Genomic DNA, 23,959 nt, shown 5'->3' with positions numbered 1-23,959 from the left:
CCCTGTGTCCTCAGTGATAAAGATAGGGGACGCAGGACGCATGCAGCATCGTGCGGCAGGGGGCGGGGCTTAGCAGCAGCCATGCGCAGGCTGTTGCTGCGCCCTAAAACGCTATTGTGAAACCACCCTTAGTTGGCATATAAAAAAAAAGCCAGATGTGAACATAACCCAACCCATTCTGGTTCGTGTCACACATTTCTCTACTCCCTGTTTCTCCACTTGTGGTTTTGCCACCTTCAGTCTGAATCTAGAATGTGCACATTCCAACAAGATCATGGAACATCATTGCATGAACAGTGGTGTCAAGACATTTGGCCAGTACTAGAAGTATAATATACTGAATAACTGCCCCAAAAACATTTTCTATAAGAGATTTATTACTTCACCCACAGCTGTTCTGTACAGATTATATCCCTGTCTGCACAGTATCAGCTCTGCTCAGTGCAGACTGTTACAGAAAACCATCATTGTATGAAACACCTGATCTACATCCAGCGCAGCCGCACATTACAGGAAGAAGCCTGTGCACAATGTGAAGGCTCGAGTTTACCATGTTTGAATGCAGCCTGCAGTACTGGAAAGAACAGAGGTTTACATGACTGCAACCCAAACCCTGACTGTATAAATCCACTTTCCCCTTACAGACATATTTCTGATGTGAAGTTTAAAATAAAAAAAAAACAAAAACACAGCAAATGGATTTTTCTCACTCTCTGTATGAACTGGCTGCTTCTACTGTTCCCAGAATAAAAACATTCATACTTTAGACTGAAATTCTACAAACTGGAAACTTTTATTATATTAAATGGAGATGATTATTCTCCATTTCATTATAAAATTTCCAAAAATTATAAAAAATATAGTAAAATGAATATAAAACATGTCTAGAAGAAAGTTACAGAGCAGCACAGAGGATTTTGCAGGATCAATCCTGTACTGAGAATTGTATATAAAGTTTGTAAGCACAACAGGTGGGCCGCAGACACTTGTAACACGCCCGAGCACTTCTTATATATCGTATATACGCAAATATAATCCGAGGCCCTAGTTTTGCCACAAAAAACTGGACAATCTTATTGACTCGAGTATAAGCTGGGTATGCATTGTCCACCCTCGTCCCTATCCTGGTATGCATGGCTCTTTATCCCCTATCCTTGTATGCATGATTCCCATTAAAAAAAAATATATATATATATATATATATATATATATATCCTACTCACCTTCCTGCACCATCAGTTCTTCTGGCCGAGAGATCACCTGGCCCTGCTCATTAAAGGTAATGAATATTCACTCCACGCTTATGGGAGTGGAGAGGCCTGCATATTCATTACCTTAATGAGCAGGGCCATGCAAGATGCAATACCAGCGAAGGTGCGCAGGTAGGTAAGTAGGATGCGTGCTGGAATCTGGTACTGTACGCTATTACAGCAGCAGCACAGGCTTTAGCCACAGCCGCCGGCCCACTGGGATAATTTACTCATGTATAAGCTGAGGGGGGCATTTTCAGTACAAAAAAAAAAAAAAAAAAGGGCTGAAAACCTTGGTTATATATTTGTCCCTCCGCTTGCTGACAGCCATCATCTCACTATTTGAGGGCCTAAATTATTGTCCCTTTGGTTCCTCCTAACTTTCAGAGGTCGCTGAAATTAAGTTCAGGGGCGCTGTCTGAAAGTTCATCCAGCTCATGGTCGTTGAGGTCATGGTCGCGGTTGCTCCGGCTCCTTCTTTCTCCGCTTGTGCTGGATTTTTCTCTGGACGCTGCAGGAGGCAAACAATAAAAATCTGAGCATGTGATGGGATTCCTGTTCTACGCAAATCATTACGTCAATTCGATCATCTCAGATGTTATATGATTCAGCAATAGACTTTGTTGCTTCCAGATGTGCAATATTACCAGTCGCCACCAGGGGGGAGCTCACTGCACACAGCTCCGATTTACTGTAAGTCCATCATTGGAGAGCTCCCCCTTGTGGCAGGACACTGATAAACAATGCATAATGAAAAGTTCTGGAAATCTGGGGTTTCCATTTCTCATAATTTTTAAAGATCTCTTATTCCTATCAGTAAATAGAACAGAAAACTCATCCTGCTGATGATTTTATCTCCCAAGTTTATTCTAGAGGTGGATATTGACTTAGGGTAGCTGTCTGTAACCTGTGTTGGGGGTTGTAGAGAAGGAAATGTCCACTGTGTGAGATCCAGGACATGAAGAGAAAGGGGCGACTACCTCTAGAAAACGTAGCAGCGGCTCCGAGGCTGGATGACGTGTCCTCAGAGCTGATGTCAGCCAGGCTGATCTGCGAGTAGTCATCATCCGCAGAAGAAGATGACACCGACCTGCTGAGCGCCGGTCTCTGCCTGCAGCGTCTGTGATCTGTAGAGAATTGAGTAGAGCGGTAAAAGTCTAAATTGATCAGCAGATGACATCACAGCGCTCCACATACAGGTTAGAGTTTAGATTTCGAGAGCAGTGATGTCACCGCCTGCATATTACATCCGGGAGGTGACATCACAGCTCTCCAGGAATAAAGTTGCATTATACAATGGGGCAATATCACCACTTTACAGATCTATAATTAGCAATATTATACACCACTCTTTAGATACAAGCGATAATATACAGGAGTGACATCACCTGTAGATAAATGTCAGATTATACATCGCTGGTGACATCAGCACTCCATAGATATACTTCGTATTATACGACTAGCTGTTATAACCTGCTGTGGCAGGGGTTGTACTGACCAGGCTGTGCACTGCTTGCTCTGTGAACTTTCTTCTCTAGAGTTCTCATATCATCCAGCAGGTCGCCGATTGTTAAGCTGTAGATTATGAACACACACAAAAAAAATCAGCCTAAGTATTTTAATAACAGTAGTAGGAAATTGCCTGATGGTGGCAGCTGTGTGCAACCCCGCTCCGTGCCACCATCCCCGCTCCGTGCCACCATCCCTATTCTGTGCCACCATCCCTATTCTGTGCCACCATCCCTGCTCCGTGCCACCATCCCTATTCTGTGCCATCATCCCTGCTCCGTGCCACCATCCCTGCTCCGTGCCACCATCCCTATTCTGAACCACCATCCCTGCTCCGTGCCACCATCCCTATTCTGAACCACCATCCCTGCTCCGTGCCACCATCCCTATTCTGAACCTCCATCCCTGCTCCGTGCCACCATCCCTATTCTGAACCACCATCCCTGCTCCGTGCCACCATCCCTGCTCCGTGCCACCATCCCTGCCATTATTAGAGATGATGTGAATATCACAATGTCTCAGATTTCCACAAGTTTAGAATTTCTAATAACCTGGAACCAGCTATCTTGGCTAATTAATATTTTGCCAGGAAGAGTAGAAGGGGTCTTAGATAATGGTAACGATCCATGGTGGTGGGATTTTGGATACGGCCGGTACCTGAGCTGCATGATCTCTCGTTGCACTCTCTGTGTATCTGATCGTGCCCGCTCCAGCTCCTGGGTCTGCACTTGATGGCTGCTCTGTATTCTCTCCAGCACCTGGGGAAGATTACAGACTTTACATATGCCCGGCAGTGATAAGCGGCCGCAGCCATTGTAACCTGCTCTGCCACCTACCGCGCCGTGTTTCTCTTGCGTCCGCAGCAGCTCCTGCCCACCTGTGATGTGTTGCCGTAAGTCGTCCTCTTGTCGGCCTTTTACAGAGAAGTAGCAAGTGGTGGAAAGTTACCAGAGTATTGTGATAAACCTCGGACCCCCTCGCCCTGCAGAAGTCACTCACGTAATCTTTGGCGCATGTGGTCGGTGTCTCGCCGGAGACTTTCGAACTCCTCACAAATTAGCCTCTTGCTGCAAGTGACAGAAGAAGAATTGACATGAAGTGCACACTGATGGCGGAGAGGGGACGGTGGCTTTACTTACGTTTCGCTCATCTCCTGCGATATGCTAGTGGCTGAGCGCAGCGAGGAGCTCGACCCGCAGGTGGTGGAATCTCTCACTCTGGTCTCCAGGCGGCGCAGTTCGCTGGACAGTTCCTGCCGCAAGCCGTCCATCTTCCTCTCCAGCACAGACTCGGACACATCCAGTCCCCGTGCGGCTGCGAGCCGTTGCACCTCATCTGTACAATGGGGAGAGGGGAACATTACTGTCACTCACACTGAGGGTAGCAATGTACGTGACAGTCCACATTCATCGCCAGCGGTGCACCCTCCTCCTGGGCATTTCATCCACTGCAAAAGAAGGGGCAACCAACCTAATAGTACAGCGAGATCCAGCAATCCGAGACTTAGCAGAAAGTAACAATGATGATCGTATTGGACCGTTATCTGTCATTATGTGCTCATGCGGTGATCCTTGGCTCCTACCTTCCAGGCTCTGTATCCGATGGATATGAAGGTCGTGGTCTCGCTCCAAACGGCCAATGGCTTGATGCAAGGAAGTGATCATCTGACGGGAAGGAGACAAAACACATGATCAACGGCTGTACGTGCAGGCAGAGCGCCCCTCGGAGGTCATATCCACCGCTAAACACCTAGTACTACAGTATTGGTGTCCAATCCTTAGGAAAAGCAAATTCTATCAGATTAGTGAGGGGATCGAGTGTTGACAGACAGGGCTGTCGTGCGCCATCAAAGTATCCGCTTTACCACGTACATTTGGCAGCTGCTGTGCCCGATGTTACATCTCAGAGCAGCTCTGTCCTGTTGAGCATCTGTGGACCCTTTAGTCTGCGGATCAACTGGGGTCCCAGGGAGTCAGAGCCCCACCAATCTGATATTGAAAAACTGATCTGAAGCATAGGCCATGAATACAGGAGACTCAATAAACGCTAAAAGGGAAACTGACAGCAGATTCAGGCATCAAGAATCACAGTCCGGCTCCGTCATTGCAGCCAGACGCGTTTCACTCTGCAACGATACAGGAAAAAACACAAAAAAAAACAACATACATTCAAAGAGCCGTGCAGGAACCACGTGGTTCAGGTGTCTAGTCCCTGACTGGCTCTTAAACTTATGTTTTTTTCCTGAAACGATGGAAATGATGGAGCCGGACTGTGGTTTTTGCCGCCTTAGTTCAGGCACCAGGAATCTGCTGTCAGCCTCCCATGTTTGATCTGTGGGGGGGGTCGGACCACTGGGATGCAATTAAGGGGCAGTGGTGACTTTTACATATTAGACATTTTCAAAACCAAATCCTCAGAGTTCCCGCTTGTGTGAAGAGGACAACTAGAATGGGGGGGGGGGGGGACATCATACCTTGGCCTGTGACAGCAGCTGACTGCTCAGACTGACCATGTCTTCGGAGGACACCGGTGCGGGGTGGGTGTAGGCAGAAGGGGCGCATGGTGAGGCAGGTTTCGTTTCTGACCTGTAATCATACTGGACTGATCTTCTAACAGGAGTTGAATCATAGCAAAAATCTGCAAAAAATAAGAAATTCTGAGCCAGTCCGGTATCGTCATAAAGCTTTAAGGACTCAGTGCTGCATCTCCAAGTTCTCCGCTTGCCGTCAGGGAATAGAAATATATTTACACCCCCCAAAGTTGAAATCCTGTCTCCCTCTTATAAATAGGTTATAGTTGTGCTGCCGACGTGCTACTGTCTACACTGGTACATTGTAACAAACCCTCAGCTGGACTAGAGCAGGGCAGGTTGTCAGTTTCTGGATGTAAAAAATAAATGAGCTCCAGTTTAGTGACAGCAAGCAGAGGTCTTGAAAACAGTCTACAATGTAACCGAAACGACCATCGCCGCTGTGCAGCCCGAGGACAGAACGTGTGGGAAAACTGCCGCAGGGCTCGTACGCTCGATACTTGGCGCAATCTGAATCCTTTGAGTTTGTTTTACCTCTGCTGGTGTCGCCCCGGGTGTACAGCCTCTCCTGCAATGAAAGAGTGAGTGTCAGAAGTGCCAGGTAATGTCACAGACGCACAGGAGCAGCCGCCATTACTAACCCCTTGGTTTCTTATAGGACGTGGGAACTTCCGCAACACATACGGGAAGAGTCCAGAAACCCCCAGACTCAGACCCCAGAGTTTACTGTATGTACACGACATTTAGAATATCTGACACAGATGTTTCGTTCGCCGCACAGGGAAGGTGTCGGCTGTGTTATACAGTCAGCACCTGCCTCCAACAGCAGCGATCTGAGCAAGATGTCGATCATAGGCACATTCAGTGCGGTACCTTTCGCCGACCCCCTCCCCCATGATGTGACCGCACTGCTGTGCCAATAGCCTGCCATGGTCGCCACAAGCTGGGCTTCATATACTGAGCTTACCATGTACTGCAATACTGGAGTGTATAGAAGAAGCGATCAGATGATCTCTGCTTCAAGCACTCTTTAAAAAAAAACCCACACAACCCTAAAATGCTGACTGGTTCTTGTAAGAAAGGGGGGAGGATTGATGCAGCAGAGACGGGCTGCGGCGGGGGACAGACCTGCGGCAGAGACGTGCAGGGCTGTGGAGTCGGAGCTCATTTTGGTGGAGTCGGTATAAAATGGACCGATTCCTAAAATATATAATACATTGGGTACAGTAGTTCAATGCAGAATATGCTGAATATTTATTCATAGGAATTTTGGAAAGTTATGAAATGTCCTATAAATGACTGTTCTATTCCTGATCTAAGGCTACATTCACACACAGCGTTTTTCCTGCGTTTTTTGAGGATACGTTTTTCAGTTGCAAAACCAGATCAGCTTTTGAAAAAACCGCATCACCTGAAATTTTTGAGCTTATAGATAATGTTTTCAATAGCAAAAGCAGATTAGAAATCTGCTCTATCCATTTATCCATATCTGTCTATCCATATCATATCTGTACCAAAAAGAATGAAAACCGGGTAGCACACAGACTAACACTCCTTTTTTTTTAGCACCAGTCAGGTACACCTCATAGCTGCCGAAAAGGACGCCCAGGACAGGCATTGCTCGTCTTCAGTAACATCAACATCAAATGATAGTTGGAATAAATAGACTGCATTCATCACCACATCTTCTTAAGGTGCAAGCTTTATTTTCAAGTGTAGGGGTGTGCAGTATGAGGTTCTGCAGCAGCTGAGGTGTGCAGTATGAAATTCTGCGGAACAGCATGAGGTTCTGCTCCCCTCCTAGGTTTGATCCTGGCTACGCCCATAGTGTGAATGTAGCCTGAGGATCTAGGCTTTGTCTTAGCTGAGATAAGTCAGTGTGTGTGTAATATATATATATATATATATATATATATATATATATATATATATATATATATACACATACACACACACATATACATATACACAAAGACACACACACACACACACACACAGTACAGACCAAAAGTTTGGACACACCTTCTCATTCAAAGAGTTTTCTTTAGTTTCATGACTATGAAAATTGTAGATTCACCCTGAAGGCATCAAAACTTTTGAATTAACACATGTGGAATTATATAATTAGCAAAAAAGTGTGAAACAATTGAAAATATGTCTTATATTCTAGGTTCTTCAAAGTAGCCACCTTTTGCTTTGATTACTGCTTTGCACACTCTTGGCATTCTCTTGATGAGCTTCAAGAGGTAGTCACCGGAAATGGTTTTCACTTCACAGGTGTGCCCTGTCAGGTTTAATAAGTGGGATTCTATGCCTTATAAATGGGGTTGGGACCATCAGTTGTGTTGTGCAGAAGTCTGGTGGATACCCAGGTGATAGTCCTACTGAATAGACTGTTAGAATTTGTATTATGGCAAGAAAAAAGCCCTAAGTAAAGAAAAACGAGTGGCCACCATTACTTTAAGAAATGAAGGTCTGTCAGTCCGAAAAATTGGGAAAACTTTGAAAGTGTCCCCAAGTGCAGTGGCAAAAACCATCAAGCGCTACAAAGAAACTGGCTCACATGAGGACCACCCCAGGAAAGGAAGACCAAGAGACAGCTCTGCTGCGGAGGATAAGTTCATCCGAGTCACCAGCCTCAGAAATCGCAGGTTAACAGCAGCTCAGATTAAAGACCAGGTCAATGCCACACAGAGTTCTAGCAGCAGACACATCTCTACAACAACTGTTAAGAGGAGACTTTGTGCAGCAGGCCTTCATGGTAAAATAGCTGCTAGGAAACCACTGCTAAGGACAGGCAACAAGCAGAAGAGACTTGTTTGGGCTAAAGAACACAAGGAATGGACATTAGACCAGTGGAAATCTGTGCTTTGGTCTGATGAATCCAAATTTGAGATCTTTGGTTCCAACCACCATGTCTTTGTGAGACGCAGAAATGGTGAATGGATGGACTCCACATGCCTGGTTCCCACCGTGAAGCATGGAGGAGGAGGTGTGATGGTGTGGGGGTGCTTTGCTGTGACACTGTTGGGGATTTATTCAAAATTGAAGGCACTGAACCAGCATGGCTACCACAGCATCTTGCAGCGGCATGCTATTCCATCCGGTTTGTGTTTAGTTGGACCATCATTTATTTTTCAACAGGACAATGACCCCAAACAACACACCTCCAGGCTGTGTAAGGGCTATCTGACCAAGAAGGAGAGTGATGGGGGTGCTACGCCAGATGACCTGGCCTCCACAGTCACCAGACCTGAACCCAATCGAGATGGTTTGGGGTGAGCTGGACTGCAGAGTGAAGGCAAAAGGGCCAACAAGTGCTAAGCATCTCTGGGAACTCCTTCAAGACTGTTGGAAGACCATTTCCGGTGACTACCTCTTGAAGCTCATCAAGAGAATGCCAAGAGTGTGCAAAGCAGTAATCAAAGCAAAAGGTGGCTACTTTGTGAAACAACTGAAAATATGTCTTATATTCTAGGTTCTTCACTTTTTTGTTAATTATATAATTCCACATGTGTTAATTCATAGTTTTGATGCCTTCAGAGTGAATCTACAATTTTTCATAGTCATGAAAATAAAGAAAACTTTTTGAATGAGAAGGTGTGTCCAAACTTTTGGTCTGTACTGTATATATGTAATCGATATTATACAGTGTATTACATATTTACAATTTATTACAGTTTTTTGAGTTCTAAAGTTGTATTCCAATAAATAGATATTATGTTCTACCTAAATATCTTGATTATTGGATCATAGAAATGATTTAATGTCTGATGTTCACATTGTACTACAATAAATTTTTCACTTAAATTATAAGCAATATATGTCGGAGTAAGGGAAATTGAGGAGTCGGAGTCGCAGGATTGGCTTACTGACTCCACAGCCCTGGGAGACGGGCTGCGGCGGGGGACAGAGACCTGCGGCGGAGACGGGCTGCGGCGGGGGACAGAGACCTGCGGCTGCGGCGGGGGACAGAGACCTGCGGCGGAGACGGGCTGCGGCGGGGGACAGAGACCTGCGGCGGAGACGGGCTGCGGCGGGGGACAGAGACCTGCGGCGGAGACGGGCTGCGGCGGGGGACAGAGACCTGCGGCGGAGACGGGCTGCGGCGGGGGACAGAGACCTGCGGCGGAGACGGGCTGCGGCGGGGGACAGAGACCTGCGGCGGAGACGGACCTGCGGCGGCGGACAGACCTGCGGCGGAGACGGACCTGCGGCGGCGGACAGACCTGCGGCGGAGACGGGCTGCGCCGGGGGACAGACCTGCGGCGGAGACGGGCTGCGGCGGGGGACAGAGACCTCCGGCGGAGACGGGCTGCGGCGGGGGATAGACCTGCGGCGGAGACGGGCTGCGGCGGGGGACAGAGACCTCCGGCGGAGACGGGCTGCGGCGGGGGACAGACCTGCGGTGGAGACGGGCTGCGGCGGGGGACAGAGACCTCCGGCGGAGACGGGCTGCGGCGGGGGACAGACCTGCGGTGGAGACGGGCTGCGGCGGGGGACAGACCTGCGGTGGAGACGGGCTGCGGCGGGGGACAGAGACCTCCGGCGGAGACGGGCTGCGGCAGGGGACAGACCTGCGGTGGAGACGGGCTGCGGCGGGGGACAGAGACCTCCGGCGGAGACGGGCTGCGGCGGGGGACAGAGACCTCCGGCGGAGACGGGCTGCGGCGGGGGACAGAGACCTCCGGCGGAGACGGGCTGCGGCGGGGGACAGAGACCTCCGGCGGAGACGGGCTGCGGCGGGGGACAGACCTGCGGTGGAGACGGGCTGCGGCGGGGGACAGAGACCTCCGGCGGAGACGGGCTGCGGCGGGGGACAGAGACCTCCGGCGGAGACGGGCTGCGGCAGGGGACAGACCTGCGGCACCGCGGCGTCTCACCTTGATCTTCTCCACGCTGTCGTCTGCGGCCGTGAGGACGGCGTCCAGCTTAGAATCCCAGCTCATGGCGGCAGCGGACGGTTCTCACTAGGAAACGATGGGAATCCTGTGAGAAAACAAATCGTTATAAATGTCCCAGACAACAAAGATCGCAGCGGAGGGTCCGTTACAATGTATCATGTAATTATAAGCAGCCTGACACATTGTGACAGCCCATCAGCAGGAGACAGGCCTGTGCTGCTGACATGAGGACCGCTCCACACTCACTGTAACGCACCCTCAGCTGTGCAGGCAGCACAATGCTGCGGTACCTCATGATGGTGTTTGCTATCAGACAGGCCCTGTGAGGGGCGTCACACACCTAGTGGGGTCTCACGACCTCTCACCTCCGTTCTCATCCGACCATTCAAACAGTCTCCCGGGCACCAGCAGCGTCCTGCTTTCGATAACGGCGGCTGCCGCGGTGGACGCCGGGATGTGTAGTTCTCTTTGGCAGCCGTTGTACTGTGATTGGGCGAGAAATGAAACTACAAGTCCCAAGAGTCTCCACGCAGTGTTATTGTGTACGTAACCTCAGCTCCGCCCCCACACTACAAGTCCCATGAGGCGCCGCGGCTGGAGGTGACTGGGGGTAACATGGGCGCACACGTGGAGATCCTGGAGAAGCTGCAGGGGGCGCTGCAGTCGCAGGGGTTCGAGGTGCATCCATTCCAGGTAACCGGGGATCCCGAAATATGCTTCTGAATGTCAGAGGAGGCGGATCAGTGAGTAAGAGACAGGGGGAGAAGGCACAATAACTCCTGCCTCACTCATCAGACCACAGACACGTGTACTGCTGCCATCGGTTATAACTGAGGAGGCTCAGTGTGTAAGAGCCTGAAGATGAGTAAGAGCCCCTGGTACATATGTATCAGCTGTGATGCCATGAAGATGGTGGTGCAGTGAATAAGAGTCTAGGGTGCAAGGATCCAACACTAATAGGGGAGGGTCAGTGGGTTAGAGACTTGAAGTGTGTGTCAGAGGGGAGGGTCAGTGGGTAAGCTGCTGAGTTAGGTGCATGTCTGAGGAGGGAGTCAGTGGATAAAACTGAATGTGGAGGTGTGTCTGAAGAGGCGGGTCAGTGGATAAAGAACTGGAAGAGGTTTTTGTCTGAGGCGAGGATCAGTGGGATAGAGACTGTAGAAGGTGTATTCCTGAAATAAAGGGTCCGTGGATAAGAAACAGGAGGAGGTGTAAGTCTGAGAAGGATCAGTAGATAAGGGACTGGAGGAGGTGAGTGCCTTAGGAGAAGGGTCAGTGGGTAAGAGACTGGAGGTATGTGTCTTAGGAGGGGGATCAGTGGGTAAGAAATTAGGAGTATGAGGTGGAGGATCAATGGGTCAAAGAATGAAAAAGTATGTATAACTTGGTGGGTCAGTGAGGAAGACCAGAGATAGTCTCTGTCTATGGGACTAGGGACAATGGTGAGAGATGGGGCGAGAAGGTTCAGTTAATAAAATACTACAGCAAACTCATAATTGGAGGCTCAGTAGGTGGATGCACAGGAGGACTGGACATTAAATACAGACGATGTGGCTCAGTGGGTAAGAGGCTTCATTGTGTCCTGTAATGTAATCTTCCAGATGCTTTTCCCCTCGTATTTTCCATGCAGATCGGTTGGTACAATGGCCTCCTGGATCCCGTCTTCCACCTCTCCTACCCTCTGGACACGTTGGCATTCGTCGTGCTGAGTGTGCCCTCCATGTTTGAGAAGTCGTTTAAGCCTTTCCTTGCTCAGCAGGAGCTGCAGAGTCTCCGGGACCCGATTGACCAGTGCGTGTCCTACCACATGGCGCTGGTGAAGGAGGTGGGTGCAGAGGCCCCGCCAGATATGATTGGGGGGGGGGGGGGGGGGTAGAGGTGGGTGTGGACTAGGTTGGGGTTTTCATAGAATCATAGAGTTGGAAGGGACCTCCTGGGCCATCTGGTCCAACCACCTGCTCAAAGCAGGATTCGCTAAATCATCCCATACTGATGTCTGTCCAGCCTCTGTTTGAAAACTTCCATTGAAGGAGAACTCACCACTTCTCGTGGCAGCCTGTTCCACTCATTGATCACTCTGTCAAGTTTTTTCTAATGTCTAATCTGTCTCCTCCCATTCAGTTTCATCCGATTGCTTCTAGTCTTTCCTTGTGCAAATGAGAATAAAGTTGATCCTTCTACAATGTGACAGCCCTTTAGATATTTGTAGACAGCTATTAAGTCTCCTCTCAGTCTTCTCTTCTGCCATCTAAACATTCCCAAATCCTGCAACCTTTCCTCATAAGACAGGGTTTGCAGAACGGTTACCATTCTGGTCGCTCTTTTCTGAACTTGCTCCAGTTTGTTGATGTCTTTTTTAAAATGTGGCGCCCAAAACTGGACACAATATTCCAGATGAGGTCTGACCAAAGAGGAGTAGAGGGAAATAATGACTTCACGTGATCTAGACTGTATGCTTCTGTTAATACATCCTAGAATTGCATTTGCCTTTTTTGCTGCTGCATCACACTGTTGACTCATATTCAGTCTGTGATCTATTAGTATACCCAAGTCTTTGTCACATGTGCTGTTGCTTAGCCCTATTCCTCCCATTCTATATATGCTTTTTTCATTTTTATTGCCCAGATGTAGTACTTTGCATTTTTCCCTGTTAAAAACCATCCTGTTAGTTGCTGCCCACTTCTCCAGTTTATTTATATCTTTTTGAATCCTCTCTCTCTCTTCTCTAGTATTAGCTATCCCTCCTAGCTTTGTGTCATCAGCAAATTTAATCAGTTTACCCTCAATTCCTTCATCTAAATCGTTGATAAAGATGTTGAACAATACAGGGCCCAGGACAGAGCCCTGTGGTACCCCACTTGAGACATTCTTCCAACTGGATGTGCAGCCATTTACGACCACTCTTTGGGTCCGATCACTAAGCCAGTTATGAATCCACCTAACAGTTGCCTTGTCCATTCCATACTTAGTCATTTTTTCAATAAGCATTGTATGAGAGACTTTGTCAAATGCTTTGCTGAAGTCAAGATATACTATATCTACAGCATTTCCCTGATCCATCCAGTCAGTGATTCCGTCATAGAAGGAAATTAAGTTAGTCTGACATGACTTATTAGTTACAAACCCATGCTGACTCTGTTTAAAGGGGTTGTCCGTGCTTTTCACAATCTCAGTACATATCTGGGCTGCAGAATTATGACAATAAGTAATTTACTTTCTGTCACTAGTTTGCAGGGTTTCTAGATATTCTGAACAGAACGTCCAAGGGTGTTATGGCATTAAAATGAGAACTAGTCGTAACCTCCTACTCTACTCCAAACATGCCCTCTATAGCAACAACCCCACCCTCCATAGGTACAGGCCCTCCCCGTCCACATGAAGCAGCCGTCATCACACAGTAAGGAATTCTTCCCCTCCAGCAGCCTCAGTGCAGAGAGCTGCTCCTCCCCCAGACACACACAGTTATCTATGAAAAGTGAAACCAGTGAGGAGGGAAAATCGTCCTGTATTCTGGGCCACTCCATGATTACAATACATAACTCTGCTGTGTGAATGAGACAGCTCTGTGTCACTGATGTCTTCACACAGCAGCAGATTTGGTGCAGTGTATGTGCGAAGCTCCACCAAACTCCCAGCAAGCTCCAGTGACCAGCACCACCCACTCATTGGCTGGCAGTAAACTGCACCAGCGCTCATCTTTATCATTATTCCAGCATTGGAAAGACCACAGCAGTGATCCTGTATTTGTGAAAGCAGCACAATACATACATACACCCCCCAACACTTCACACTGTTACAGCTGCTGATTGGACAGGCTGCTCCTGTATTTGTGTCATTAGAGACACAGTGCTCACACATACACTGCACCAAATCTGCTGCTGTGTGAAGACATCAGTGACACAGAGCTGTCTCATTCACACAGCAGAGGCTTTGTCACACAACAGATTACATCAGTGACTGCCATCCCCATCACTGGCCATCACACAGTCTGTTCTCACTGCTGCCAGCAGCCTGGGACAGTGAGGGAAGGAATTACTGATAATGAGTTATGTATTGTAATCATGGAGTGGCCCAGAATACAGGACGATTTTCCCTCCTCCTCACTAGTTTCACTTTCCATAGATAACTGTTCAGCGTGTGTCTGGGGGAGGAGCAGCTCTCTGCTGTGAGGCTGCTGGAGGGGAAGAATTCGTTACTGTGTGATGACGGCTTCTTCATGTGGACGGGGAGGGCCTGTAGCTATGGAGGGTGGGGTTGTTGCTATAGAGGGCATGTTTGGAGTAGAGTAAGAGGTTATGACTAGTTCTCATTTCAATGCCATAACACACCCCCCCCTTGGACGTTCTGTTCAGAATATCTAGAAACCCGTGCAAACTAGTGACAGAAAGTAAATTACTTATTGTCATAATTCTGCAGCCCAGATATGTACTGAGATTATGTGAAAAGCTCGGACAACCCCTTTAACCCCTTCACCCCCAAGGGTGGTTTGCACGTTCATGACGGGCCAATTTTTACAATTCTGACCACTGTACCTTTATGAGGTCATAACTCTGGAACGCTTCTATGGATCCCGGTGATTCTGACATTGTTTTCTCGTGACATATTGTACTTCATGTTAGTGGTAAAATTTCATTCAAATAACTTGCGTTTATTTGTGAAAAAAACAGAAATTTGGCAAAAATTTTGAAAATTTTGCAATTTTCCAACTTTGAATTTTTATGCCCTTAAATCACAGAGATACGGCACACAAAAAACTTGATAACTAACATTTCCCACATGTTTACTTTACATCAGCACAATTTTGGAACCAAAATTTTTTTTTGTTAGGAAGTTATAAGGGTTAAAAGTTGACCAGCGATTTCTCATTTTTACAACACCATTTTATTTTTAGGACCACATCACATTTGAAGCCACTTTGAGGGGTCTATATGATAGAAAATACCCAAAAGTGACACCATTATAAAAACTGCACCCCTTAAGGTGCTCAAAACCACATTCAAGAAGTTTATTAACCCTTTAGGTGCGTCACAGGAATTTTTTTGAATATTTAAAAAAAAAATTAACATCTAACTTTTTTTCACAAAAAAAATACTTCAGGTTCAATTTTTTTTATTTTGCCAAGGGTAACAGGAAAAATTGGACTGCAAAAGTTATTGTGCAATTTGTCCTGAGTACGCTGATACCTGATTTGTGGGGGGGAACGACTGTTTCGGCGCATGGCAGAGCTCAGAATGGAAGGAGCGCCGTTTGACTTTTTCAATGCAAAATTGTCTGGAATTCAGATCGGACGCCATGTCACGTTTGGAGAGTCCCTGATGTACCTAAATAGTGGAAACCCCCTACAAGTGACCCCATTTTGGAAACTAGACCCCCCAAGGAACTTATCTAGATATGTGGTGAGAACTTTGAACCCACAAGGGCTTTACAGAAGTTTATAATGTACAGCGGTACAATTAAAAAATCATATTTTTTCCACAAAAATGATCTTTTCACCCCAATTTTTATTTTCCCAAGGGTAACAGGACCCTAAAAGTTATTGTGCAATTTGTCCTGAGTATGCTGATACCCCACATGTGGGGGTAAACCACTATTTGGGCGCATGGCAGAGCTCGGAAAGGAAGCAGCGCCATTTGACGTTTTTGGCTGGAATTGAGATCGGACATCATGTCGCGATTGGAAAACCCCTGATGTACCAAAACAGTGGAAACCCCCCACAAATGACACCATTTTGGAAACTAGACCCCCTAAGGAACTTATCTAGATATGTGGTGAGAACTTTGAACCCCCAAGGGCTTCACAGAAGTTTATAACATAAAGCCGTACAATTAAAAAATCATATTTTTTCCACAAAAATGATCTTTTCACCCTCAATTCTTATTTTTCCAAGGGTAACAGCACCCTAAAGTTATTGTGCAATTTGTCCTGAGTACGCTGATACCCCACATGTGGGGGTAAACCACTATTTGGGCGCATGGCAGAGCTCGGAAGGGAAGCAGCGCCATTTGACGTTTTTGGCTGGAATTGAGATCGGACACCATGTCGCGATTGGAAAACCCCTGATGTACCAAAACAGTGGAAACCCCCCACAAATGACACCATTTTGGAAACTAGACCCCCCAAGGAACTTATCTAGATGTGTGGTGAGCACTTTGACCCCCCCAGTACTTCACAGAAGTTTATAACGCCCGGGCGTGAAAATAAAAAATTCGTATTTTTTCCACAAACATGATCTTTTAGTCACCATTTTTTTTATTTTCCCAAGGGTAACAGGAGAAATTGGACCCCAAAAGTTGTTGTCCAATTTATCCTGAGTATGCTGATACCCCATATGTGGAAGAAAACTACTGTATGGGAACACGTCGGGGATCGGAAGGGAAGTAGTGACGTTTTGGAATGCAGACATTGATGGAATGGTCTGCGGGTGTCATGTTGCCTTTGGAGAGCCCCTAATGTACCTAAACAGTGGAAACCCCCCACAAATGACCCCATTTTGAAACCTAGACCCCCTAAGGAACTTATCTAGATGTGAGGTGAGCACTTTGAACCCCCAAGGGCTTCACAGAAGTTTATAATGCCAGGGCATGAAAATAAAAAAATCGTATTTTTCCCACAAACATGATCAATTATTCCCCAATTTTTTTTATTTTCCCAAGGGTAACAGGAGAAATTGAACCCCAAAAGTTGTTGTCCAATTTGTCCTGAGTACGCTGACACCCCATATGTGGGAGAAAACTACTGTATGGACACACGTCAGGGCTCGGAAGGGAAGTAGTGACGTTTTGGAATGCAGACTTTGATGGAATGGTCTGCGGGTGTCATGTTGCCTTTGGAGAGCCCCTAATGTACCTAAACAGTGGAAACACCAACAAATGACCCCATTTTGGAAACGAGAACCCCTAAGGAACTTATCTAGATGTGTGGTGAGCACTTTGAACCCCCAAGGGCTTCACAGAAGTTTATAATGCCCGGGCATGAAAATAAAAAAATCTTATTTTTTCCACAAACATGATCAATTAATCCCCAATTTTTTCATTTTCCCAAGGGTAACAGGAGAAATTGGACCGCAAAAGTTGTTGTCCAATTTGTCCTGAGTACGCTGACACCCCATATGTGGGAGAAAACTACTGTATGGACACACGTCGGGGCTCGGAAGGGAAGCAGTGCCATTTTGGAATGCAGACTTTGATGGAATGGTCTGTGGGTGTCATGTGCGTTTGGAGAGCCCCTGATGTACCTAAACTATTGAAACTCCCAACAAGTGACCCCATTTTGGACACTAGACCCCCCCACAGAACTTATCTAGATGTGTGGTGAGCACTTTGAACCCCCAAGTGCTTCACAGAAGTTTATAACGCTCGGACGTGAAAATAAAAAAATCATTTTTTTCCACAAAAATGATATTTTTGCCCCCAATTTTTTATTTTTCTAAGGGTAACAGGAGAAATTGGACCCCAAAAATTGTTTTGCAATTTGTCCTGAGTAGGCTGATACCCTACATGTGGGGGTAAAACACTGTTTGGGCGCATGGCAGAGCTTGGAAGGGAAGGAGCACCATATGACTTTTTCAACTCAGAATTGAGATCAGACGCAATGTTGCATTTGGAGAGCCCCTGATGTGCCCAAACAGTGGAAACCCCCAATTCTAACTCCAACCCGAACCCCAACACACCCCTAACCCTAATCTCAGCCCTAACCCAAGCCCTAACCCTAGCCCTAATGGAAAAATGGAAATAAATACATTTTTTTAATTTTATTTTTCCCTAACTAAGGGGGTGATAACGGGGGGTTTGATTTACTATTTATGGCGGTTTTTATTTTTGGCGGCTGTCGCACGCTAAAAGACGCTTTTTATTGTAAAAATAGTTTTTGCATCACCACATATTGAGAGCTATAATTTTTCCGAATTTTGACCCACCGAGTCATGTGAGGTCTTATTTTTTGCGGGACGAGTTGACGTTTTTATTGGTGCCATTTTCGGGCACGTGACATTTTTTGATCGCTTTTTATTCCGATTTTTGGGACGCAGAATGAACAAAAACCAGCGTTTCATGAATTTCTTTTGGGGGGGTGCGTTTACACCGTTCCGCGTGCGGTAAAATTGATAAAGCGGTTTTATTCTTCGGGTCGGTACGGTTACAGCGATACCTCATTTAGGTCGTTTTTTTATGTTTTGTCGGTTTTATGCAATAAAAACAATTTTATATAAAAAATAATTATTTTTGCATCGCTTTATTCTGCGAGCTATAACTTTTTTATTTTTTCGCTGATGATGCTGTGTGGTGGCTCGTTTTTTGCGGGACAAGATGACGTTTTCAGCGGTACCATGGATATTTATATGCGTCTTTTTGATCGCGCGTTATTACACTTTTTGTTTGGCGGTATGATAAATCATTTTTTGCTTCGTTTTTTATTTAAGGGGTTCGCTAAAGGGGTTAACTAATGGGACAGTTTTATAGGGCGGGTCGTTACGGACGCGGTGATACCTAATATGTGTACTTTTATTGTTTTGGTTTTTTTTTTATTTTCAAAAAATGAATTTATTGGGGAATATTTTTTTTTTTTTTTACTAATTTATGTGGCGATTTTTTTAAATTATTTTTACACTTTTTATTTTTTTTTTTACTTTATTACATAGTCCCAGGTGGGACATCACTGTCCTGTGACAGATCGCTGATCTGTCACATCACAGATCACTGTGACAGATCAGCAATCTGTCACAGGCAGTGCAGAAGGCTTCCTCATGCCTGCGCTTTGCAGGCACTGAGGAAGCCAGCTTCCTCCAGGCCCCCGAAGGCCCCCGTCGCCATCTTGGATCCGGGGGCCTGGAGGAAAGGAGTCCCCCACAGCAGCGCTGCACATTGCGCTGCTGTGGGGGGCTCAGGGAAGCACGGAGGGAGCCCCCTCCCTGCCGATGCTTCCCTTTAACTCCCGGTACACCGCGATCATGTTTGATCGCGGTGTGCAAGGGGTTAACGTGTCGGGGGCGGTCCGTGACCGCCCCTGACACATAGTGCCGGGTGTCAGCTGTGATAATCAGCTGACACCCGGCCGCGATCAGCGGCGCTCACCACGTGGGCGCCGCTGATCGCGCTAGACGTACTATCCCGTCCATGGGCATAGGGGCCAGGGTCCCATGGACGGGATAGTACGTCTGATGTCAGGAAGGTGTTAATCACTTCATTCTTATCCAGGTACTTACATACGTGTTGTTTAATAATTTGTTCAAAGATATTTCCTGGTATAGAAGTCAGACTCACCGGCCTATAGTTGCCTGGGTCCACCTTCTTCCCCTTTTTGAAGATAGGAACAACATTTGCTCTTCTCCAGTCTTCTGGGACTTCTCCTGTTCTCCAAGAATTTTCAAAGATTATGGAGAGGGGTTCAAAAATTTCTTCTGCTATCTCCTTCAGTACTCAGGGGTGTAATTCATCTGGACCTGGAGACTTGAATTCATTTAGGTTAGCTAAGTGTTTCCTCACTATCTTTCTATTATAGATATCCTGTATTCTTCTATTCCCTTAATAGGACAGTGAAGAACAGTTGATGTTACATTTCCTTTCTGGGAGAAAACAGATGCAAAATAGGAATTTAAAAGTTCGGCCTTCTCAACATCCTGTCTTACCATTTCATCATTTTCATCCTGTAAAAATCCTATAGCATCTTTGACTTTTCTTTTACTTTTGACATATCCCCAAAATCCTTTATTATTGCTTTTGACATCTCTTGCAAGCCTCAATTCATTTTCAGCTTTAGCTAATCTTTGTGCCCTGCAGGTTCTGCAGACAGCATTATATTCTTCTTTAGATATGCCTCCCTCTTTCCATTTTATAAACATTTTTTTCTTCCTTTTTAGCATGTGCTTAAGTTCTGTGTTCATCCATCCTGGTTTCCTTAAATGCTTCCTATTCTTCCCTCTTTTCGGAATTGTTAACAACTGTGCTTTGAGAATTTCATTTTTCAAGATTTCCCATCCTTCCTGGACATTTTTGTCTTTAAGGATATCCAGCCATTGGATCCCTCCAATTCTCTTTCTGAATCCCTTAAAATCTGCCTTTCTGAAATCTAACCTTGACGTCTGAGTCTTCACAGGTCTTCCTCCTCTAGTTATCCAAAATTCTAAAATAGCATGGTCGCTACCTCCTAGGGTCCCAACCACTTTTACCTCCTCAACCATTTCCTCCCTGTTTATAAGGATTAGATCCAAGGTAGCAGTTCCCCTTGTTTTCTCCCCTACCTTTTGGAAGATAAAGTTGTCAGCAAGAGAGGATAAGAATTTCCTTGACCTGTTAGTTTTGCCTGAGAGAGATTCCCAACAAATGTCTGGATAGTTGAAATCTCCCATGACAACTGTCATATTTTTTGGAGAACTTGGCCATTTGATGCATAAAGAGTTCATCCATAGCTTCAGCTTGCACAGGCGGCCTGTAGTAAATGCCTACAATGGTGTCCTTTCCATTGTTCTGTCCTTGTATTCTTACCCAAACAGTTTCCACAGAACTCCCAGTCTCTGAAGCTTCAATCTCTGTGCAGATATACGCATTTCTAACATACAATGCAACACCCCCTCCTCGTTTATCAAGTCTGTTTCTTGCAAATAAGTTGTATCCTTCTAGTCTTGTATTCCAATCATGTGTATTGTCCCACCAAGTTTCAGTGATTCCAATGACATCATATTTCTTTTCCTGTGTTAGTAGTTCCAATTCTCCTTGTTTGTTGCCCATGCTTTGTGCATTAGTATAGAAACATTTTAGTTTGTGATTGGTTTCTCTTTCTCCAGTATTTTTATTAATTAGATTCTTTTGTCTTTGTTCTTCCTTTCCACTTCTAATAGCAGAGTTCTCAATAGCATTTGTCAGGTGTATGGCTTTTTCTGGTCTTTTGCTTCCCTTCCCATGTTGTTCTAGTTTAAAGCTCTCCTTACAAGTGTAGCAAGGCGACTTCCAAATACCTGCTTTCCAGTCTTCGTAAGGTGCACCCCATCTCTAGCAAGTAGTCCATCGTATAAGTAGTTCACTCCGTGATCCAGAAATCCAAATCGTTGCTGACTGCACCGTCGTCGTAGCCAGTTGTTCACCTGCAGAATCTTATTCCACCTCCTTGTTCCATGGCCATCCACTGGGAGGATGGAAGAGAAGACCACCTGCGCTCCCAGTTCTTTCACTTTCTTGCCTAAGTTTTCAAAGTCACTGCAGATGGTTTCCAGGTCGCTTCTTGCGGTGTCATTTGTCCCCACATGTATTAGCAGGGGGTTTTGATGGAGACAGTTGTACGTAGGCGGAGTCTAAAAGAAGCCGACTAAGCGGGTGTGTGGTCTGAATAATTACTGCTCTGCATGGGCGGGGCCATAATATGACATTGGATTATGTCGACGTGACTCATTAATCTTCAGTTCTTTCCACACAGAGATTTTCCGCTCACAATATTGACGTTGTATACGACTACGAACTTCACCCCAATCGGCGTCCGAAGGTTCTCATGCAGACGGCAGCGCACGTGTCCGGAGCAGCGTACTATTACCAGAGGAAAGATGTGGAGCAGGATCCCTGGGGGGTGAGGGTAAGTGCCAGCAAAGGGGGCAGTAATAATCGCCACTTGTACACAGCTGTCAGGTCAGTGAGGCTGCCAGGAGGAGGCACTGAGGATCCCTGATTATTACCTGTCAGGAGGAGGGACTGAGGGTCTCATTTCCAGTGGGGCTTCAAGGAGAAGAGTCCCTGATAATTGCCAGTGGGACTGCCAGGAGGAGGGACTTGGGGTCTCTGATCATTACAGAATCTGCCTGGAGGAAGGACTGAGGGTCCCTGATCCTTCCCAGTGGGGCTTTAGTAGGAGGGACTGAGGGTCCCTGACCATTACCTGCCAGGAGGGACTGAGGGTCCCTGACCACTACCTGTCAGGAGGAGGGACTGAGGGTCCCTCATCATTACCTGTCAGGAATGACACCGCATAGAAGCTGCACAGATTATGAGCCTATTAATGTCAGAGCGGAGATTCACAGCTCTAGGCTCCGCGGGCCAGAATATGGGTTATGGGGGGGGTGCAACACCTGATAACACTCTGCAGGGATTACGGCTGTCACTGATGAGGTTCTGCAGCAGCAGGGGTGTATATTGGGAGCATGTCAATAACAGATAATAATGGAAAAGACCTGTTATTGATGGGTGGCGGGTCCACGCTCGGAGGCGTCGCTCTTGGTTCTCTGGAAATAGGTTTAGCGGCTTTTCTCATTCCTCCAAGATTAGTGGAGACTCAGGGCGAAGTCCAATGAAAACTTTCTCGAGTCTCTGGAATTTCTGCACTTTATTTGTCCTGTCTTTGTTTAGGATCAGTTCTGTATTTTATACTTGGGGGTTATATTTGCTTCTAGAAAGCAGTGCCAGATCTTACTTATTGGTGCTTACAGATGAAACCATCTCAGTTTTTGGCTTAATTAAGCAAACACCGCTTCCACTTTTTATTAGAAAATTTTAAGTTCCTCTATGTCCACTAGGTGTCACTAAACACATACATGTGTATATAACAGCCACTACAATCCTGACACTTAGTGGACATAATGGGGAACTACATATTTCTAATAGAAATGAGCAAGGGCTGGTGATGTAATTAGTAATTGAGATCTGCAGAAATTTATATCATAAGTGTTATTAATTTACTACAGACGTTCATTGAGTTCTTTGCTTCCGCAGAAGATGTACGGTGTCTGTATTCATCCGCGATTCGGGGGCTGGTTCGCCATTCGTGCTGTGCTGGTGTTTACCGATGTCCAGGCTCCGGCCTTGGAGCAGACTCTTCCTATCGATTGCGTCCCCAGCAGGAAGGATAGGATAAGTCTCCTAGAACACTTCAACTTTAACTGGAAAGATGGGAAGTATCGGGATGTCCTGCCGGCGGCGGAGAAGTATTCGACGGAGCAGACTTTGTACTTTGCTACTGCACCTGCAGAGAGACTGAAGCTACTTCGACTTTGGGGTCAGATACGCCCCATCTCTCCTTGCTGAGACTGCCGACTCCTTCACCACCCGGGCCCTTCCAACCAAGTCCTCCTCTATATTCAGTCTGTGCTGTGGCCCCAGGCTGCAGTCCGGCAGGTCATGATTACGGGGGGCCGGTACGGGGCAATTACAGGAAGATCTAACACTACATGGTACTAGGTATTTATTGGTCTTGTAGACGGTGCGGGGGCCGGGATTGTTGTTTTGAGGATTTTCTTTATTTCTTATTCCTAAAACTCCAAATTGTTTTATTTATTTTACAACTTTTTTGATTATTTATTAAACTTTGGGGAAAACTTAATTTAATGATTGAAAGTTTTATTTTTGTAATGAGACTAATAAAAAAAGAAAAAAAAACCCGGACATGTTATCTGCAGGTTTGTCACAAGTTCATGCGAGGGAATGTCAGCGTAAGGTACGAAGGGTCTGAATATTAGGGGAGGGATCGACCGGGGACGTGGCTTATGTACTGTATAGTTCTGTTATAAACCCCAGGCGGGGCCTCATGGGTGGATCTGCATGGTAGTAATAGGGGTCTTCAGCAGGGATCACCTGCCATCGTAACCCTTTGGCACCACTCGTGTCATGGTGGGGTTCATGGAAGCGATTCAACTGCAACATTTAAATCCCGCTCTCCCTGATCGCAACTCATAACCGTTCCCATAATCCAGGAAACGAGCAGAATTATGATGACAGCTCTGGATGTGACTAGAGTAGAATTTAGTATATTACTTATAGCAACTTAATAAAGAAACTTGTCAGCGAAGTTACTCC

General features: G+C 46.3%; 2 protein-coding genes across 4 annotated transcripts; one reads left to right on the top strand and one right to left on the bottom strand.

Moving 5' to 3' along the window:
* Positions 1-355: 355 nt before the first annotated feature.
* On the bottom strand, positions 356-10,693 carry CCDC159 (coiled-coil domain containing 159). 3 transcript variants are annotated; one of them, XM_073544440.1, is made up of 12 exons: positions 10,559-10,693; positions 10,173-10,278; positions 5,824-5,857; positions 5,233-5,396; positions 4,342-4,423; positions 3,899-4,094; positions 3,759-3,826; positions 3,596-3,672; positions 3,417-3,517; positions 2,749-2,825; positions 2,231-2,377; positions 356-1,761 (listed from the first exon to the last, which is right to left on the bottom strand). In XM_073544440.1, the coding sequence occupies exons 2-12, from the start codon at positions 10,236-10,238 to the stop codon at positions 1,634-1,636; spliced, it is 1,140 nt and encodes a 379-aa protein (XP_073400541.1). In that variant the 5' UTR covers positions 10,239-10,278; positions 10,559-10,693; the 3' UTR covers positions 356-1,633. The 3 variants fall into 3 exon arrangements, with proteins under 3 accessions (XP_073400541.1, XP_073400542.1, XP_073400543.1); XM_073544441.1 differs by having other exon boundaries at positions 10,534-10,673; XM_073544442.1 differs by lacking the exon at positions 10,559-10,693 and adding an exon at positions 10,450-10,493.
* MMACHC (metabolism of cobalamin associated C) lies at positions 10,672-23,548 on the top strand. The gene is made up of 4 exons (XM_073544444.1): positions 10,672-10,886; positions 11,824-12,018; positions 21,597-21,749; positions 22,880-23,548. The coding sequence occupies exons 1-4, from the start codon at positions 10,809-10,811 to the stop codon at positions 23,189-23,191; spliced, it is 738 nt and encodes a 245-aa protein (XP_073400545.1). The 5' UTR covers positions 10,672-10,808; the 3' UTR covers positions 23,192-23,548.
* The last annotated feature ends 411 nt before the right edge of the window (positions 23,549-23,959 follow it).

This window comes from Dendrobates tinctorius, unplaced genomic scaffold (assembly GCF_039654945.1).
Source record: "Dendrobates tinctorius isolate UK_male_01 unplaced genomic scaffold, ASM3965494v1 ptg000138l, whole genome shotgun sequence".
Classification (NCBI taxonomy): Eukaryota; Metazoa; Chordata; class Amphibia; order Anura; family Dendrobatidae; genus Dendrobates; species Dendrobates tinctorius.
The sequence above is the reverse complement of the archived record's forward strand: the minus strand, read 5'-3'. Positions and strand labels throughout refer to the sequence as shown.